Source organism: Scophthalmus maximus, chromosome 4 (genome assembly GCF_022379125.1).
Source record: "Scophthalmus maximus strain ysfricsl-2021 chromosome 4, ASM2237912v1, whole genome shotgun sequence".
Lineage (NCBI taxonomy): Eukaryota > Metazoa > Chordata > Actinopteri > Pleuronectiformes > Scophthalmidae > Scophthalmus > Scophthalmus maximus.
In genome coordinates, this window is record NC_061518.1 from 24013729 (window position 1) to 24034529 (window position 20801).

At 43.4% G+C, this 20801-nt stretch overlaps 2 protein-coding genes across 3 annotated transcripts; one reads left to right on the forward strand and one right to left on the reverse strand.

Annotated features, from left to right (window-relative positions):
* Positions 1 to 6044: 6044 nt before the first annotated feature.
* On the reverse strand, positions 6045 to 9145 carry phospho2 (phosphatase, orphan 2). Of its 2 annotated transcripts, XM_035628255.2 has the most exons (4): positions 8989 to 9145; positions 8471 to 8555; positions 8243 to 8337; positions 6045 to 8152 (listed from the first exon to the last, which is right to left on the reverse strand). In XM_035628255.2, the coding sequence occupies exons 2-4, from the start codon at positions 8539 to 8541 to the stop codon at positions 7587 to 7589; spliced, it is 732 nt and encodes a 243-aa protein (XP_035484148.2). In that variant the 5' UTR covers positions 8542 to 8555; positions 8989 to 9145; the 3' UTR covers positions 6045 to 7586. The 2 variants fall into 2 exon arrangements, with proteins under 2 accessions (XP_035484148.2, XP_047187618.1); XM_047331662.1 differs by lacking the exon at positions 8989 to 9145 and having other exon boundaries at positions 8243 to 8391.
* Positions 9146 to 11245: 2100 nt separating this feature from the next.
* Positions 11246 to 15799, forward strand: LOC118302244 (synapse-associated protein 1). Its single transcript, XM_035628253.2, has 9 exons — positions 11246 to 11578; positions 11795 to 11913; positions 12092 to 12158; positions 12762 to 12835; positions 12925 to 13064; positions 13337 to 13491; positions 14568 to 14617; positions 14732 to 14888; positions 15009 to 15799. Exons 1-9 carry the CDS (start codon positions 11371 to 11373, stop codon positions 15137 to 15139), a joined length of 1101 nt encoding a protein of 366 aa, XP_035484146.1. The 5' UTR covers positions 11246 to 11370; the 3' UTR covers positions 15140 to 15799.
* The last annotated feature ends 5002 nt before the right edge of the window (positions 15800 to 20801 follow it).

Sequence of the window (20801 nt, forward strand, 5' to 3'; positions counted from 1 at the left end):
GGGAAAGAGTCGTGAAGTGTGGAAAGTGCCAGTACAAGAGTCGTCGGCACAAGGGGGCGGCGTGCCCTTTCCTTGCTCCCAGGCCGCGTCGAATTTTGAAGGGTTGAATATGACAGAATGACTTAAAACTTTTTGGACGGACCAAACGGTACAAATGGCACAAGGAGCAGGGGCTATCCAAAATCTCAAGTAAGCAAGAGCAGAGTTCGGACCAAGTACCAGCAGGTATGTCGATGTTCTGGCAGAGGCGAGATGTCTGAGCCGGCGCGGGAGTTCACTGAGGAATGAGGAACGGACATGCACACACACACACACACACACACACACACACACACACACACACACATACACAGACGATCCCCCTCACTCCCCCTCCACCGCGCGGCACACGCGGTGAGGAGTGAGAAAAGAGCCAAACACACACAAAAAATAAAGTCCAGGAACCAGGAAGTAAAACCACTGAGTATTCATAAAACCTCCGATTTTTTCTCATCAACCTGGCAGCGGGTCGCCCGTTTGCCGACTGAGATGTCGCCCTTGAACTCTCTTTGTATTTTTCAACCTTTGTTCATCATCACTGCGTGGTCTTCTGATGCGGTGCCTTCACATCTTCCCTTTGATATTTTAACGGTATCTGGGCTGTACAGTGCCGCGTGTGTTTTTTTAAACCTCTGCTGAAACCCATTAACGGCTCCTTGGGCCATCCACAATTATTTGTGGATTATCAACTGGCCATAAAGAAACACACACGACCCTGTGTTGTGATAATGGATCCATGCCTTGAAGACTCTTCTCTCTCTCTTCAATCTAGTCCCCTCTCTGACAGGGAGGTGTAAGGTCAGGGAGACCCGCAGAACAGCAGCCCCCGGAGCGGAGCCGTCCCGCGCAAGACGGGGCACGGCTCGGCGGATGTTTGCTAACGCAGGCAGCGTGCGTGAGGAAACCGAGGTTGTCCGCTTGAATGACGGGCCTGTTAGATCACTGAGGCCGTTACATTTTTTAAAACGCGTCCTCCACTGGATAATGCATACCAACAACGGGGTGTATGTACATTATGAACATGTACGGCTCCTGTCTGTGCTGCTGTTCTCATTTTGTCATGAGGTCATATCGCATGATTTGGCCACACACTGAGACGAGGCAGGTGCCCGACTGGTCCTTGGTCAGACTGATGCCGACGCACAAGCTGGGTCAAGGCTGATTGGCTGCACCGCACAGGAGGATGCATAGTTTCTTTATTCGACCGCAATCCGGCCATGGTGACCGCCTCCTCCCACACTTCTTCCTCCCTCACATTCCATTGCATGCCCGATGAGGCTACACCGGTTTCTCTCCGTCGCGTCAGCAGCGGAAGACGTGACCCCGGAGTACGAGCCGCGGGCAGAGGGCGCCACCTCGCGGCAGAGCAGGAATTGGCCCGAGGAGCACGGCAGGGCAACTGCTCTTTGGAGGGAGCCAGGTCTGATGGCTCGGTTCTATTCTGAGATCCGTTTGTCTTTGTTCCCAGGGGACTGGGGTCACTTGGATAAAGATTTGATAGTGTACGATTTGGCTCAGAATCAAACTTGGACTTGCTACCAATTTCTTTTTTCATGTGTGGACTGGGCTTGTAAATAAACGAATATTTAATCTGCAGGAAATGTGCTATGTTTTACGTTTGTTAAAGTCGAATGAGCAAACCCAGCAACATAAACAACATAAATACACATACAAAAAAAAAAATAAAGATTTTAACTCAGAAAAATGTATAACTTGTAAAGTGCAAATTGTTTTCCTTTTAAAGATTGAGTCACCTTAATGTGTTTACTAGGTTATTGATCATCCACAGCCTAGTACAGGAAGGGAACACCCACTGATATGTTTCTTTCCTTATGTAAAGCAACTTGATTCATATCCGAGCCATGTCCGCCAGCCAGACTACTACCCAAGCAGCATAATGACATCATCTATGGTAAATCTGCATTCAGGTTAGCAGCGTTCACCTTTGGGCCTAAATGCAATTCCTCCTCTGTGAGACGATTGGCCCCCCCCCCGGCCTTCTCAGCATCGGGAAACTTGTGCTGTCACTGTTCACGTGATAGAGAGTTGCAGGGAAATTTGGGGACCATTGGAAAAAGGGAACTGCTCAAGTATAGCCTGCGACTCGGTTCCTTTCGATTTTACAGAAGAGCCGTCAAAACGAATCTGATTGTTCGCGGACGTCACATCACTGGTGAACAGGCCTTCAGAGCACGAGCCTCTCAGGACATGGACATGGGTGACTCATAACATAGATATCATACACATGGAGACCCCCGGGGTCTGCTTGGTCTTATCTGTGGCATTACAAGGTCTGACTCAGCACAATTCAACAGTCACAACCATGTCGCAATAGCCATTACATGATTGTGTTCCTATATTATTGTTTTCTTTTGGCAAATGAAATTTAAAATAATATATATATATTCTGTATAGAATTTGTAATGAGGACATCAAAGCATAGTTTATTGTTCTTCCCATCCGTATATATATATATATATATATATATACATATATACATATACTCTGCAAATCAACATACTATCATTCTCAAAGATAAAACACAGACACTTGGGGATAAAACACAGTGGAAGGACCAGTGTGTTGCTTAAACGCGCAGTGTGATATCTGAGTTGAAATATTCTAATCATCATCAAAAGAAAGGCATAATACATGTGCAAATTGTGCAATAACAGCAGGAGTTCAGAGGACTGTGCAATATGTCACATGTTTAGCAGCGTTATGGCCTGTGGGAAGAAGCTGATGCAACGCTCTATATTGCATATCAAACTGTGTAATGTTATGTGAGAAAGGGACAGAAGTTGCTCTCGTGGATTGATCAAGGACTGCTCCGTTAAATACTTACTGATACTTCAGGCATAATGAATGGTGTGTGTGGTGATATAACATATGCACATGCATCATTTGTGGTGTCAAGTATCTGCTATAGATCTGGTTTCACAACGGCACAAATGGCAAACACACCGGCAAAATGATCTGACATGACTACAGGCAGGATCGGCACACCCTCACTACACCGTTTACTAATCTGCCTTTTGTGTTATGACATGCACCTTTGCAACATATGAAGTTAAGATGATATTATTATTATGTCACATCAAACGGTGGAGGATGAGTGGTCACCACTTACATTATATTTCCATTTTTAGATATGTTATTAAGTTTACTCCACTATATTTCAGGGGGAAATTTACTTCTTACTCAGCAACATTTATTCAACAGCTTCAGTTACTCGCCACTTTGCAGATTACTTACGCTCGAATCAATTGATTAAAAATGTGTTTCAGTGTTACAGAACAATACATAATGCACTTATAATTAGCTCCAAATAACCCTGCTGCAAAAATCACAAACTGCTAATGTACAAATACAAGTAAAGCCTATATACAGTAGTAATGACATACTAATAGTAATCAAATAATACAATAAACCAATAACAGGATCCGTTCTCACTGACTACTTACTTTGATATTTTTGATACTTAACACTTTTTTTTTTACTAATGTGCTTTTGAAGTGCTTTTGAATTTCAAATGCAGGAATTTTCTTGGAATGCATTATTTTTTTGTCATAGTTATCCGACTTGTGTAGACTTTTGTATATATCTTGGCCCATCAGACAGTTTTACCTATTCTTCTACTAATAGAGCAAGACTTTGAATAGAAAAAGATGCACAACCATTTCTCACATTTTGTTTGGGTGGGTTGCGTATTTATACTGTATTAATTGACATTTTCAATGAGCTTCTCTTTTTCGGATGACCCTGTTGCAGTCTGTCCAGTAGTAGTTTGTTCCTTGACATGGTGTGATCTGTGCCACATCACTGCCCTGTCAATGAAGTCAACCGGCACCACATGCAATCTGTATTGTCACTAACCGTTGTCAACATAACGGTTAACCCAATAGACCTTTAGGCCCGGGCAGATCCAAATCAATACGCCAACAGGAGAGGTTCATAGATATAGAAGCCGGTTCCGAGACTCACTATAAAAAATGTTCATCATTGCTAATATGCAAAATGTTTGTCAGTAAAATTCACAATTATTGAAAATGTCCTTGATGACTCCTTTCTGATGTCTATGTCCGATGGGCAGTCCAAAACCCAAAGATATGTTTACATCGTACCTCATCTAAGTTTATATTCGGACAAAGGAGGCTGGAAAATATTCATATTTGAGACTGACAGGGTTGTTGAAAGTTTACATTTTTCTTTTTAAGAAAAGGACTCAAAAAAAGGATCAATTGATTCACTAAATACAACTGCCCATTCACTTTCCATTGATCAATCAATATATTGATGCAACATATGTTGGCTCCTCCACTACTGTACAATTATTATGAATGTCAATATGAATCCCAGCGGTAGTCGACCATAACAAATATCTTGAAATAAAGAAATCCAGCAGCACATATTTTACCACCGGTAAAGCTGTGCTGTGGGGATTAAAATGTTATATAAATATGGTCTGAAAAGGAGGATTCCACACTAAGGTCCACTTACGCTGTTAGATGTTGTCTGCCTTTTAACCACTGTGGGTTAATGTGACCAGAGGCGTGATGTTTTTGCACTCAGTCTGTCCTTTTAACACGTATGTGGGAAAGTGCTCGCAGCTCCTTAATTAAAACCTAACATGCCTTGTGGCTTGCAATGCATGCTGGTCTACCGACTACTACTGTAAGCCTTCTTCTGGTAGTCACGACTTTACTGCCATTTGTTTTCCCCTTTACACTGCATGAATTTGCTGTAGAAACAAACAGCGGGTTTTTTCCATTGGCAACACACAATGGGACAACCCCAAAACTCTTATCATAGTGACCATGATGACATAAATATAACGACTCATGACATGGTCTTTCGCTGAAACAGCCGGCTGTTTCTGAACCACTGAACTCTCTGAGGTAAACTAATCCAAACTTTCAAAGGCGTGTCCCAGTTCGACACCATCACTGTTGCATTTGGCTGATTCTTTTTTGCAACTGAGCATTTTTCTAAAATGCAGCAAGCCTCGTCTAAAGCTTCATCCCTATGTAGAGTGAACTGAGAGAGTAAACAGAGCCTCCCGAGTCTTAGACCATAACACCAGGTCAGTCAGGACCACTATAGTCTAAATAAATTAATTTCAATAATAGCAATTACTTATATTTGCCGGTATGGTATCTGTTCTGGGACAACCTCCATGCCCTTCCACGTGCCTACGTGAAAAGCCTGAGATAGGGAGAGCACATCTCCCTACCATTCCATGAAGTTTAGGTGACAACAACACAAACTGCATCCAGAATGATGCATCAATAAACTTTCATATATATATACTGTGTATATTACATGCATCTAATGATTTCCAGAGATTGAAGTCTCACGTCTCTGGTGATCCCCTGAACTTTGCTTTAGCACCAACCGCAGGTAAGTTTTCTCTTATTATTATTATTTACAGGAAACACTTATCCTATAAAATATCTCAGCATTGATTTAGCCGCAAATATTAGCATGCTTACAGGCTTATCTAAAACAATATACTGACATCAGAATGTTATCATCATCGTGGGCATCTTTCAGTAGCATGAACAGCATCACAGAGGTGTGAGCAGGGCTGTAGGCGACTTATTCTTGTTCATAGGTTGTGAAAGTATATTTCACACTATCTCCAGAAATGTATCTTTTTTGATGTATCTTTTTTTAACCTCCTAAAATAACCCATACCTGTAATATTCTTATTTTTCGCGTTTATCACATTTTCCTCCTGAACACACATCAGGTATTTTTCCTGTTGCAGCTCGATTATGTCTATCATAGGTATCATCTACTTCCGATATCCTCCATGATTAATAACATCAGACACATACAGTCTCTCTTTGCCGTCTGAAAGCCGTGGCGACGTGGTTTTCAGGCGTTTATGGAGCCGCCTGCCCTGTGCATAACATCCCTTTCCAAACATCTAATGGACATGCATTGGGTTTCTATGGTACTGTGGCCTTCTGAGTGTATATGTATAAGAAGAAAAAAACATACACATTGTAACAATTTAATGCGATCACACCATTTCAGTGTTACGAGAGCCTTTTTTTTTTCGTAGTAACGGGTGATTGGTGGTACATAACGACAAAAAATGGATCGGCAAGACATTCTGGCTGTTATTGCAGCATTAGAACACGATTACAAGATAAAAAATTTAAAATACATATCATATGCCAGTGTCAACCACAAATGCAAGTTTTCATAAACATTTAATTTCCCTTTGAAGTATTACTGGTAAATTGGCACAGCAAACTGAACCGAGTCCAGTGTATTCCGTTATCAATATACTGTATAAGACCCCTGGACAAAGTCCCAGGACTATTGCAATACCATCTCAGACAGGCCCTGGATGGTTTTACTGAATAAAACCTGAAAGCTGCTCAAACACATGACGAAACGGGTGGACAGATGTAAAAACACTTTAAAAAAACCTGCAAACTCAAGTAAACATCCGGGACTTTGTATAACAAGGACTTTTTTGTTCGTTTAGCTTAAACGGTTTGGCTTCATGTCATTCAACAGAGCCAGCACAGATTTATTAACATGATCAGGTTCATCCAAACTCTGATTTACATGGACGACGTCAAACCACAGACCTGAGATGTAAAAATATATTAACTTGAATGAATTCAGTTGCGAGACTATAGTGAAGTTGAAGAAGACGGTTAGTTGTGCAAGTTCGTATGGGAACTACGAAAATGTGTCAGAGGTTGAAAATACTGTTAAAATGTCTCAACTCTTCTGCATGGGAAACTGAGGTAAGTCCACGTGTCGAGGTGTTGTTGCGTTAAAACATTCTGCAAAGGCTTCAATCATAACCATTGTAATAATGACTGACAAACGATTAATGACAAGCTCTAATATCCTAAGACCATCTTTACCATTATTGGATTACATTAAGGGCTGATGGGTGAACAAAATGTTGCGTTTCAGCATACTGGTAGACAGATGAAACATGTACACTAACCTGGGGCGGGATCAAGGCATTATGGAAAAAGTAGTTTTTTCTTTTCTTTTTAGATCTTGATGGAAAAAAAATCTGGCATATTTATGGGACTGATATATCTGAGTGTGTGCACTTTGGTGGGTTTAGGTTGAATGTAAGGGGACAGTTGGCCCTGGGCAAATGTAGAGCCATTCTAGTTTGTTTGATTATTACTCATTAACTATCATTAACAAGGTAACATGTTATTACGCTTTACAGGTGCTGGTATGCGGATTTTGTTTCAATTTTTTTTTTACATTTGAATAAAGCCCCACGCTCCGTGTTTCACCCTACTTCCAGACTGAGAGGTATCAGTCTTCTCATCTGATTTGTTGAGCTCAAACGCCAGCACTGCTCGAGAAAAAACTGACGGATCCCTGATTATAATTGGACCTTTAAAATCATAACTGCTCTCTTGATGATGTGACAAAAACCGTCACAGAGACCAGCTGGAGCCCCCATACGGTGCAAAACACAACATCTGCTGCTAGTGCAATGTTTCAGTTACAACTGAGACGTCAGTCGAGCGGTGGGCTCTGTGGGCTCTGCCTTACGACTGTATGGCTGCCTTCAGCTCCTGGAGGATGTCGGCGCCGCTGCTCCACGCGAGGACTCTCGCTCTTGGAGAAGTGTCCTCTGCCTGGCCTTGCAGTTTGGCCAGCAGTTTCTCCAGGGTGTACCCCCTCCTGGGCATCACGACATCGTGCCCCCTCAGACAGGAAGTGGGGCAGAGATCATTCCCGCCGTCGCCCACGTAAAATATTCGCTCGTACTCCGTTCCTCCGCCAGACTGCTCTGACAGGTAGAGCTCCAGAACTTCCCTCTTACAGAGGTTGACGGGGCAGCGGTCGCACTCGTGCGAGTGGTAGCACTGCACCTCCATGTACCCGAGCTCATTGAACTTGGCCGGGTTGGTGAAAACCTGGTCGACGGCCGCCCGGAGCCCCGCTGCGCGGAGGATCCAGTCTATGAACATGGTGTTGGAGTCAGAGATGACTATGCAGTCGATGGCGCTCTTGTTCTGCGATATGAATGTCAGCAGGTCCGTCATTCCGGCCGTGATGGGGATGGTCTCCATAACACTCCGGACCCTGTCGGGGCTGACCTCCTGGTCTCCTGGACGGACGGACGGAAATAAAAATGAATAGGTTGGGGAACTTATATTTTATGCACAAATGAAACATTTGACCCAGGATTAATTCTCACCAATGTGGTTCATCACTCGGCCCATGAACTCAGTCCAGTGGCCTTTCCTGTAGGAGTTCTTCACGGAGTCAGGAAGAGTCTGACCTGGAAGGCATCTGAGAACACACAACGACTAGAGATGCGCTGTGGGGGCATACTGTGATATTGCTCTATATTAAAAACACAGAGATCCGTGTTGCTTAACACCAATCGGCCACAGGGTTACAATCAATCTTTATTATGTTTTACCTGACCACCCATGTGTCACTGTTGTCATCGACCACAGTGTGGTCAAAATCAAACACCATCAGAGTCTTCATTGTTTTCTTTTCACCTGGAACAGGATAAGACAGATTTAAATATAGAAACGATTATAGGCATACAAGCCTTGCCTGACACCCCCCCCCACCCGAAAAAAACTTTCCCTTCAATAAGTCTTTTTTTCTTTGCATGCCGATTGCGTCACGGCAGCCTGATTCGACATAAATAGTGGTGAGTTGTTTTTTTTAATCACCGCCGCGGAGTTTAACTTTGAACACGATATGTGTCAAATAAATACATTTTGTATGGAGTCTGGTGTAACCTCGCCGGCCTAGCACACCGGCTAAGTCTTCCATTACAACTCTACACCCAAAAAATAAAATCCCCTAAGGCTCAAGAGGAAATACATATATCACAGTGATGTCTGCACATGACTGAACCACGGGTTGAATGTTCATAAACCACATGAAATGATGGGAACTGCTGGTAAACACTGACAAACTGACCTCAGACTGCCTGACAGGAATCCAACACTCGCTGCTTCGTCGTCGTCGTCGTCGTCTTCGTCTACTACGTCTACTACTTCTACTACTTCTACTACTTCTACTACTTCTACTACTTCTACTTCTTCTACTTCTTCTACTTCTTCTTCTACTTCTTCTACTTCTTCTTCTTCTTGTTCTTGTTCTTGTTGTTGTTCTTCTTCTACTCCTTCTTCTTCTTCTTCTGCTCCTCCTTCTTCTTCTTCGTCTTCTTCTTCAGGCATCAACGCCAACGCCGCCAACTACTGGTGAAGTATGGACATTACAACCATATGAGGCGCATCATTTTTATTTTTTTTTATTGAAAAAAGATCATATATAGAATATTTGGCATCAAGATCTTAATATTAACCCTTACAAAACATTCACGGCACATAAGGATACATTAAACAAATGTCAAAGAATAACAAATAAATGATATGCAAAATAATTAATGATAAAATAATATAATAATAACCTAAATAATAATGCAAAGTAGATTCCCTGAGCGCATAAGAGGTCATAGAGGTCAGTCTTCAAATATTTTCAAAGAATCATAAGCTCTGAGGAGAGATTTGGCCTGTTTCCTTTTCATGAGCTTCAAGGAACTCAGGTAATTTTCAACAAGGTCCCTTTTAAAAACAAAGAAAAGTGGTTTCATTTTCATCCATTTGGATTTGTGGATAAAGGATTTTGCATGTAAAATAACATTGTTCAATATGGAATCACTCAATGTCCGCAATGTTGACACCAAAGACAATGTTCTCTCTTGTGAGAGGAGTGGACAGGATAATCTTGCTCTACAACCAGTCCTGCAAATCCTCCCAAAATGTTGAAGAGTACAGACATTGGAAAAACAGATGATCAGTGGTTTCTATTTCAGTGTAACAGAAGATGCAGGAGGCGCATGTAAATGCCACAACTGACACTCTGGTCACAGGATTAGCATCCGGCCAATCCCACCTCCAATTAGAGTCAATGGTGATTAATATTGTGGATTATACTAAACTAAATATTAGACCTGTAGATTAAAAGTGCCATTATTCAACATATATTTCTTGTTTTTGACATTGTAGTAATGATATTGGCTCCATAAGAGTTTGAGAAAAGGCTTTGTCATTATGAAAATGACTTTTCTGAATTTGTTTATATGTTCACACATTAGGCCTGTGTAGGACCAGTAACATTTGCAAAGTGCCCTCCTGACGAATAATGTTAACATTATAATGGCACACATTGGCCTGCACTATCTGCTGCAAATCAACTGTTCTAGGTGACCACTTTATAAAATAAACAACTGGCCAATAGACTACTTGCCATATTAGATAATAACTGTCCAGTTTTCATGTGTAAATGGACTAGTTGACTCAAAGTGCATAATCATGTAGTTGTCTCACACTATACCCTGTGTGGACCTGTAATGATGCAATATCTGCAATTGCTGGTTCAGAAATTAAGTGGCAATGTGCAAATATTCATATTATTATTCTGGGTGAACAAAAAAACTGCAAGAGTCGTCTTACATGTCACTGTTTGAAAGAGCGTGAGTATCCTTTAACCTATTCTTTATTCTGGAAGGGGCTGCTTTAAAAAAACAAACAGTGAAAGAGTATACCCACCTCTCCCGGAACCACTGTACCACTGTATATATATGATGGTGATGATGATTATTATAGCAACTTTATTTGCCACATCATTTAATTGTATTTCCTCAAACATGGAGTTACTACGGAGCCCCAGACATGACATGAGGGGGAAAAAATAATAAATTGTGGACACAATATAGGTATAACGTGCCCACGAAATACTAATTCGTGGGTTTGTTTTAAGCTGATGGGATCCAGAGGAGGATCCTGACGTCGTCTTTTTCTGATACAGATACCAATACAAATTAGTATTTCTTGGCCAGAAAAATTATTATATCGTGGCCACAAATAGTATTTTGGGGCCACAAATTAGTATATCGTGGCCACAATTTATTGAATTTTTTCAGATGTCACGTCTGGGGCTCCGTAAGTTACTGTGGGTTTCTCACAATTAATAATTTTGCAATGGTATTGATAAGGAATGTGTAACGGTATATTTGGTTATCATATGCAACAAAAGCACCGAGAATGCAGCAGGTTACATTGATGACAACAAGTGAAAACGTTCAACCCATATAAGGCGCCGTTCCACCTTTTGACCACTGCGTGGCAGTAACACACAAGTCACAACTACACAAAAAAACAACCGGTAGAAGAAGAAAAACCCGACGGCGTAGTTCCGGGTTGTGTCAAGTCGACGAGTCGCCCGCTGTCCTCCGCGGCTGTTGCTGTTGCTGTTGTTGTTGTTGTTGTTGTGTCTCCTTTTCAAACTTCCAGCACCATGTTCAAAGGTTTGGGGACGTGGCTGGGTCTGGAGAACCCGGCGGACGCGAAGGCGGCGGATGACAGAGACGACGAGGAGAGCGCGCGGCAGGAAGTGAAGGTGGTGGAGGCTCAGAACGAGGTAAACAAACAGCAGGCGGCCGCCGAGCGCGATGGAGCCGCGGAGGCGAGCCCGGACAGCCCGGAGCAGAGCAAAGGGCTGAGCGGTGAGCAGGGACAAAGTCCCCATACAGTGATCCTGTTGTCGTGTTGTCGCTGAGCTAGATTCACTTCGATCGTTTGCCCCTCGGGAGTTTAGAGAGTGTTGTTCAGCGTGCCGTGGGCGTCGACGCCCCGCGCAGGCAGTAGATCCGCCGGACGTTGTTTGTACCGCGGCCTCAGCCGCTAACCACGCTGTCCCCCTCCTCTTCGTCACTGCGTAGAGTTCATCTTCAGCTTCGCCTCCAGCGCCACCAAGAAGATCTCGGAGTCCGTGGTGGAGACGGCCCAGACCATCAAGAAGACGGTGGAGGACGGGAAGATCGACGGCATCATAGACAAGGCAGGTGGCTCGACGAGTCGGGCAGCTTTCAGGGAGGCAGAATGTTGTTGTGGTCGATCTGTTCAGCGTGACAGACTTTCTTCCTTCCTTTTTTAACGGTGTGTGTGTGTGTGTGTGTGTGTGTGTGTGTGTGTGTTTGTGTGTGTGTGTGTGTGTGTGTGTGTGTGTGTCCGAGCAGACCTTTCTGGGAGACTTCCAAAAGGAGCAGGAGAAGTTTGTCCAAGAGAACAAATCCAAAAAATCAGGTAGAGTCTTTATATTTTTTCAATACACATCAGCGAGATCGTTTTCTGTGGGGAGTACCGCTGCCGGGTATTGCTCCGGATCCACGAAGAGTAAACGCTGAGCGTTAGTCCAGGGAAATGGCGTCACGCTTTCACAGTCGGGAGACAGTGGAGCGGGAATCCAAAAGGAATACACTGTGGTTATATGCAGAGTATTAATTCGGCTTTATTGGATTAATGATATTGACATTGTGGTTTTAATAACTACCTGAAGTTAGGCCTGCCACAATTATTAGGTAATTTTATAAAATTAAATGGTGAACTACACTTAGCAATTGAAATATAAGGCACATATATGTATGTATGTCAGCTTCTCCTTATTTTGTCTGTTTTGATATATTAAATGGCCACGGCGTTGGAATAATTAAAATTGCAATCTTTTCGAGACCATATTGATGGGAAATGTGGCAATCTCTCATTTCAACATTTTGTCAGTGAGAAGGAAAGAACCCGCAGACATTATACTAATTCTAATAATCCCGGGTGTATGTATGTGTGTGTCTGAGCGATTAGCCCACCACTTCTGTCTGATGCTCCCGTGTACTTTGTGCCTTTTTACTGCAGAAGCAGCGGTGCCTCCCTGGGTCGGCTACAACGAGGAGGAGACAATCCAGCAGCAGATACTCGCTCTGTCAGCCGTAAGCGCAGACATACTGTACACTATAGGAATGCGTGTCGTCGCGTGTCTGTGTTTGTTCCAACACTCGCTCTGTCTGCTGATTTGCAGGACAAGAGGAACTTCTTGCGGGACCCTCCCGCTGGCGTTCAATTCCACTTCGAAATGGAGCAGATGTATCCTCTGGCTGCAGTGATGCTGGAGGAAGACCAACTCCTTAACCGCATGCGCTTCGACCTGGTTCCCAAACAGTCTGTACTCCTCCAGCATTCTGTGTGTGTGTGTGTGTGTGTGTGTGTGTGTGTGTGTGTGTGTGTGTGTGTGTGTGTGTGTGTGTGTGTGTGTGTGTGTGTGTGTGTGTGTGTGTGTGTGTGTGTGTGTGTGTGTGTGTGTGTGTGTGTGTGTGTGTGTGTGTGTGTGTGTGTGTGGGGTTGTGCGTTATTGTGTGCCTGCTGTGTGAGTGTGTGCTGACCTGTGGAAGCGTCATTAAAATGACATCGCAGAATGCGTTTGTGTTTGACAGCGTGAAGGAGGAGGCGTTCTGGAGGAATTATTTCTACCGGGTGTCTCTGGTCAAGCAGTCGGCTCAGCTCACGGCACTGGCGGCTCAGCAGCAGCAGCAGAAGGATGGCAAGGACAGAGGGGCCGGTGTTGCACCCGAGGACGTTGTCTTAACAGGTCACACTCCCAACTGTGCTCTAATTAAGCTTACAACTGTACCAAAGTATAGATTATTTCACTATTATTGTTATTACTATTGTCGTTGAAGGGTTGAAACTATCTTTTTAATGAAAGTTAAAAAGTCCTTTTGAATCTAAACATCCCATTTGAACAAAAGAAAGTACGAAGTATTCTCATCCCTTACTTACATCATTCAAAGTACCAATACCATCCTAGGGGGCCCCGGGGTGACTACTTTTGAAGTCCCCCCCTTCTCTGACTTAACATGAAATGAAATTTACTATGACATGAACACCATAGATTTACAAGAACGTATAGCTCAAGTACATGCTTACCCCATATACTGCAGATAAAAAATCAAGACCCAGCAAAAAAAATGACAAATGCCTTACAAGCCCTTACACTGGTGCTCACATTTCAATGCAACACGTCATGCACACATATTACACATATGTATTGCATCTGAACCGCAAAGATTTGCAATTCTTTTTTCTTTTTTCTTCCAGTAAATTTTATATATATATATATATATATATATATATTAATACCGCACTGTTAAATTTTCCTGTTGCAAGTATGAGCAGTGATTGCCACAGAATTAGGCTAAGTCCACACTAACAGGTTTTTATTTTTTTAAACAAAGATTTTTTTTAGCTCCATATCAGAAGTAATCTCCTTCCATATTAACACGCCTGAAACACATATCACCCGACCCTTCCTGTGCACGGGGCGTTCACATGCTTGTGCAAACATGAAGCAGATTGTCTTATTATCAGTTGGTTGCTTAGTTGCAGCAAATGCTATGAACGAGAAACAGCAAGTAAGAGTAAGAGCAGGGATTTCTTTCTCTGACCGACAATGAGGTAGGATCTCGACTGACATTGAAATGTTAACCCTTTGCATTCACTGCTGGTAGTCGAGCGCAATGAGCGAGTGACTGTGTCATCGTTTGCAAAGGTCTCTGTTTCTGCCCGTCCAGACTAAAAACTGAAAACAGGGCCAGCAGCGTTTCCAATGATCGCCAGGCTTCGAAAACTCGTGTTAAACTAATACCGTTTTTTATGTCTTCATAGACAACATCAGACCAAAAACTCCACCCGTCTCCATCAGCGACATGCAAAAGGTAAGACTGACTGGTTGGGCATGCATATCTTTATAGTTTTCCGGCATTATTGTGAAACTTGACGATGGGTCGTACGGTGAATGTCTGTGTCCCTTCTGTCCGCATCGTGGCCAGCCGCCTCCAGAGGAAGAGGAGGAGATGTCGACGAGCCCCGGGGTGTCTGAGTTTGTGAGCGACGCGTTCGACTCGACGGACATCAACCAGGAGGACCTGAGGAAAGAGATGGAGCAGCTGGTGCTGGACAAGAAGGAGAGCACCCCATCTCCTGACGGTTCGTTTCATTAGAGATTTATTTAATTTGTTTTACTTATTCAGCCAGTTTGGATTTTTGAAGATTACCCTCTGTGTTTTGTCTCGCTCCTTAACTTTTCCTCTCTGTCCCACACCCCAGACGAGTCCGCGGACTGGGAGAAGGAGCTGCAGCAGGAGCTCCAGGAGTACGAGATGGTGGCCGAGTCGGACAACAAAGACGAACAGTGGGATCAAGAGATCGAGAAGATGCTCCAGGCCGACGAGAGCTAGATGACCGCCGCGCGTCCGTCTCCCGGAACAGGCAGTGTGATCTGGCACCAGAATGGACGAATAAGTGACCAGTGATGCACGCGGGGGGTGAACTTCCACGTCCTCCGCCCCGCCCCCAACTGTGACTACAATCTTGTAAAACATTCCCCTGTTCCCGACGAAGGTGTACATCCAGAGAGCGTGTCCTCTCTGCCAGAAGTGGCGGTTATGTTCAGCCCTATTAGTGAAGTGTTGCCCTCATCGCTCCTTCCTCCTAAATCAATTTGATCTTCTCGGTTCTCCCTTCTCTTCTTCTCTCTCTCTGGTGGGAAACAGTTGCTAGAGGGCGCTGCAGGACAAGTACCAAGAATTTATTAATGGAGAGGGCGAAGAGCTGTGATCTTTTTCTTCCACTGCTGCTTTGTCGCGGGCTGTAAAGTCAAGTCTTAGTGTCGTTATAGTACAGTGAAGTCAAATGTAAAGTTACATTTATGTAAATAAAGCGGATCCTTACCCTAAAGTTCACTCCAGCTTGTGTTCCCATTTCATTACATCAGCTTTTCCAATTTATATTTGGGAACACGTTTCGACAAACTGCCCTGTCACTTTGTTTTCACTGCAACTGAAATACTGTATATTTTCTGTATCATTGCACATCCTTTAATAAATAATGAGCTGTTATTGTGGACATTATACATCATGTCTTGGGACATACTGGTGGAGGCAAAGCTTATTAAGTTCATTCGATACACGCCTAAATGAGACGCAGTCTATCACAGCGGTCCTGTGGCGTCACTCCTCCAGTGAGGTTTTGGTAAAAAGCTGCGGCGAAGAGACGATTCAACTGCGTGGTCGGGTTTGGAGGCTGCGGTCGAACTGTATTGTATTAATACGAAGTGGCGCGTCGGCCAAGCTCCATTGATTTGAACAGGGTGGACAAAATAATCGGAACACCTGACAGTGTAATGCATGACAGAAACCACCATGATAAGATTTTATTCAAGGACTAGCATAAGTTAGACCGCATTCGTTTGAGCCAGCAGACTTTATATCAATATATTTATACGTCTTTGTCAGTCCATCCATTTCAAGAGAATGAATTTTGATGACTAGTGCCACATCATATTTATATCGTAACATGCACTTACAGTTATAGATGAGAAAATAAATTGACAGTAAAGAACATCAAGGACTCATTTAACACATTGCACAATATCAAGCTTGAAAAAAACATCATCCCAGTTGTTCAAAAAAATGAATCTGGATGATCCGGATTTGGCGAATCCTAACTTTTGCTATCCAGGATCACGTAATCCAGATAACTTTTGTCCCGGTTTTTCAAATCAACATTGGATTGGATCTCCCTGATCCAGACACAAACTTTTCAGGATTACCAAATCCGGATTAATGGAACTGCATATCACACGGAAGGCTGCTAGGTACAGTATGTAAACAGTTTATTTATTTAAAGAATCAGAAAACAATGTCTTTTAAATTGTCATATCTCTCATCTGACCCACAACAAATAAATACAAAAGTATATACATTATTCATTTACCTGTTGAAGACTCAAACAAACCTCTTGCTGTTTTTTAGAATGAGGGACTGACTGGACATGCAATAAGGGTTGCAATTGTCAGAAACTATTTTTTTAATTGTGTGATTGAAATGAATATAAAGTGATAAATGAAAGTTTAAATTGAATACATTTTGTTTTATATTGACATCTATTTGGAGGATCATTTCAGGGAGCAAAATCCTTTAGTGTAACTTTACTGTACCCTAAGCCACATTTCTAATTAATCTACCCTATCACTGTAATGGTGATCATTCAGGTTCAAAATATGAATAAATGTAAATGTACTACATGACATAAATGTTTAATTGACCAATTTCAAAGATACATCACATTTTTTTCCTGAAATCCAGTCTGAATCCACCCTTCTGCTGGGATCAGTATAATCCTGATTTTGTGGATCAAAATCATCCCAATCCCTCCAAAAATTTTGAACAATGCAAACTGAAGGTTTGATCCGGATTAAAACCGAGATTGGATTACGTGATCTAATCCAAATCCATAATCCATTTTCTAGTTTCGAACAACCCATTTTCAAGGTTTGATCCAATCTATTATCCAAAATCCACTTGGATAACCTTTGAACAGCTGGGGATACAAAGCATATGTAGTTTAAACCCCTGCAGGGCAGCAGAACATCAAGATGAAATATGTAGCATTGTAGGAATATTACAGCATATATTAGAAGAGGTGTATTTTAGTTAATTGCATGTATTTAACACCATGGACCCTAGATCAGACCAATGACACAAATGAGCTGTATGACATGCTGTAGTGGAAACGTTCATGATGTCCTTGTACATGTTGTTGAATCACATCGTTCTGACAGGACATTAAAAGAGATTAAAGTCGGTGTGAAGGAGTAGCTTGATGTTAAGCGTTTTTGCTTGACTGGCTTGAGTACGCCGAGACATTTGTTAGCGCCGCCTCTGCCACGACAAATATAAGGTCCCAGTCGGCAACAGCCGGTAAGGTAAGCGTGAACCTGCTCAACCGAGAACTGTCATCTCTCCCCCTCTGGCAATGAAATTACAACAGCACCCCAACGAGGGAAAACTCACACCATAGACTGTTCCTTTTTTTAAAATCTGGACCGTAGGATACATTTCTTGGACACTCCCCTGGGTTTTTCCGCCACACTCCTTGTTGCTGTGTCCTACCCCCGTCCCTATCGCAACAGTTGCTTGCCTCCTCGGCGAAACAGTTGAGGTAAAAACCAAGCGCATCGCTAGTGGTGCATGATGGGCCAGCACAGGAATGTTACCTCTAACAATTTTGACCTGACACCAATGGGCTTCATCAGCCTCGTGCGCTCTTGCTTGGCAACAGCTCGAACATAACCGACGCTCATTTACATCCACGGCTCCCACGCTCCAGCCTGAGCTGAGCATGTCCAAGCCATGTCCAAAGGTCGAATTCAGATCCATATGACTCTTGCACGTCATTTGAATTTTTAATTTATGGGGGAGAGGTCCCATGGCATCGACTTTGCCCGTAGACAGAGACGTAGCACCGTGTTCAGCTCTTTCATCGCGCGATGATCATTCCAGGAAAAAAGCCCCGCATCCGCAAAATCAATGTACTTTCTGTGAGCATGAAAGGTGATATATGGTTTCCCTGCTGCTCTAGCCGAAAGTGAAGTGGAGCGAGGGTGGGCGAGGAGGAGAAGTCGTTTCAACAGGGTGAGTCAGTAAGGGTGGAATGATGGAAAGGAGGCCTGGGATGCTTTGGGACCGGAGAGTCTGTAATCATGCTCAACGAGACAAACACAGAGCTCGGCTTGTGCCAACCCAGACAGCCAGACGTGTCTCTGCACGTTGCTCCTCACACACATCCGTCCGCCAAGAGCGCTGGAAACAGATGTGTCAACACTCCGCCCGCCACCAGTAAAGAATGTAAAATGAATTGGAGGATAAATGCTTCATTTGCAAGTGGCAATCAATACAAGGGATCAATATGCTCAATATGTGTTGCAGGGCCTCGTCCCGGCTCCCAAGGTGTGTGACCCCCAGCACAGGACGAGCAAAACAGATAGCTGAAGGGAGAGAGCAATTCTCAGTGCTGCATGTGAAGTGTGTCTCCTCTTTGTGTTTTGTCTGCATTTCTCTCTCACAAACCAACACAGGTCACTCCCATCCCAGCATCACAGCCAGGGTCCACCAGCTGGTCTCCAGCAGGCCCCGCGGTTGTCACCATGGTGACAGGGCTCGGCAGAGGAGGACCCCGTGGGTTTGTTTTATTGCCTGTGTGTGATGTTGGTTTAACAATCGTTTAATAATGCATAAAGGCTGGCCTGTGTTTTTGTGCTCCCGTGTGTGTGTGTGTGTGTGTGTGTGTGTGTGTGTGTGCGTGTGCGTGTGCGTGTGTGTGTGTCTAGCCCACATAGCCTGCAGACTTCCATGTCTGTGTTCCAGACAAAGGGACAAAAGAAACAAAGATGAGCGATACCCACTGGATTATCTGAAATAATCCAACACATTGCAGAGTGTGTGTCATGCATGATAGGCACAAATCCACCTTCACTTTAGGCAATCAAGTGTTTTCGAATTTCTATAATTGTACTTTTATTACTGTATAATCTTTGATTTTTAACAACGGCCAGTTAATCATTCCATGTAGCCTGCCAGGAAACCATATGGAAGGATTTGTTCGATAATGAGATTATTTTAAAGGAAAGCTAGAAAAAATTGGGGAATATAAAAAGGAGTGTGCAGAGGAGGAGTTGAGGAGCTGCAGTGTTGCCAAGACGACATGTCACTGCACCTGCTAGTCCCCTCAAGCGTCTTCCTAAAATGTAAGCTCATGGTGCGAGTGGCCTCGAACACAAGAGTAGAGAATAATTTCAGCATATTTTGGCATATTTTACATTTTTACACATTTTTTCATCGTTGTAGTTGAATTACCGCGGCGTTGATACGGTACAATTACAGTGTCATTCTGTATTCATTGAATTGCTGCAAACTAAAAAGGCCACTGTTCACCGCAATGTTTGCATTTCTGCTCGAGGGTGAAAATAAAAGACTCGTACCAAGCCTCGGACAAACAATAACTATGGAAGCCAGGAGGGGCCATACTATGTTGAACCCTTAAAGACGACTGCAGAATGATTACATGTAAATGTATAGCATTGACATGTTGTTTTTTTTCTGTTGGGTTTTCTCTGAGGTTGAATTTCTTTTTTTCAGAACAAAAATCCAAGGGTCCTGGATTTCCCGTAGCGCACAGTCCGTTTTTCTGAGAGAGTTCAAATGTTTGGGAAACCCCTGTTCTTGTGGCCACTCTAGGTTTTCGTCTACAGTGTACTAGACATTTCTTAGAGGAGAATGTCGAACCACGATAAAACTTTGCGTATGAAGTTCATCATGAATTAGTTAGGTTCCTCTGAAGACTTAGAAGACTCAACCCCTCACGGCCGTTCTTTGTGTTCAAGGTAAGTGAGGTTGTAGAACTGAGATTAGAAACTGAACAAGATGCTCTGACTTCCTGAGCACCTCTCCATGTGGTAAACCATGTAAAGCTGCACAATAACGTGGGTTCACTTTTGCTACAGAGAAAGAGAGAGAGAGAGAAGGGCCTCACTGAGGAATCTGCTAGACCTTCTCTCTTTCTCTCTTTGTGGACTCCAGAGCTCCCTTTCTGAATTAGTTATTTCCCCTCGAGCTTACAGGAGCTCTACTTCTGCAGCTACGGCGGCTTTGTGGTGTTCAAGGGTCTATTGTTCAAAGCGATGTATGTATTTTGGAATATTTTAGAACAGATTTTCAACAAACTTTTCATGTGATTACTTTTTTGCACGCCCGTTCACCGTCGCAGGAGCGATTAGGAGCATGTGGCCTAAAAGGCCGTCACATTTGAGTGCTTTTATGATCTTAGCATCGGCCCCCTTCGTCGTCCTCAGATGTTTGTGACTCAGTTGGCCTCCTACCTGCAAACAGGTCAGTGTGTGACACGTACCACAGTGACCTTTGAATACACACTCGAAGGAAAACAGCGCTCACCACACGACCTTGCTGCGCTGACACCAGAGTCGAGCGTCACACCGGTAGCGGAAGAAAACCCCGGAAACGACTTTGCCTTCAAAGTGGGCGCAGGAGTGTCCATTCAGCT

Coding starts and splice junctions, on each gene's coding strand:
- phospho2 (XM_035628255.2), bottom strand. CDS start 8,541: ATGAAGACTCTGATGGTGTTTGATTTTGACCACACTGTGGTCGATGAC. Junction 8,338..8,470: donor AGTGACACATGGGTGGTCAG/GTAAAACATAAT, acceptor GTGTGTTCTCAG/ATGCCTTCCAGGTCAGACTC. Junction 8,153..8,242: donor CCGAGTGATGAACCACATTG/GTGAGAATTAAT, acceptor CCGTCCGTCCAG/GAGACCAGGAGGTCAGCCCC.
- LOC118302244 (XM_035628253.2), top strand. CDS start 11,371: ATGTTCAAAGGTTTGGGGACGTGGCTGGGTCTGGAGAACCCGGCGGAC. Junction 13,492..14,567: donor CGAGGACGTTGTCTTAACAG/GTCACACTCCCA, acceptor ATGTCTTCATAG/ACAACATCAGACCAAAAACT. Junction 14,889..15,008: donor GAGCACCCCATCTCCTGACG/GTTCGTTTCATT, acceptor CCCACACCCCAG/ACGAGTCCGCGGACTGGGAG.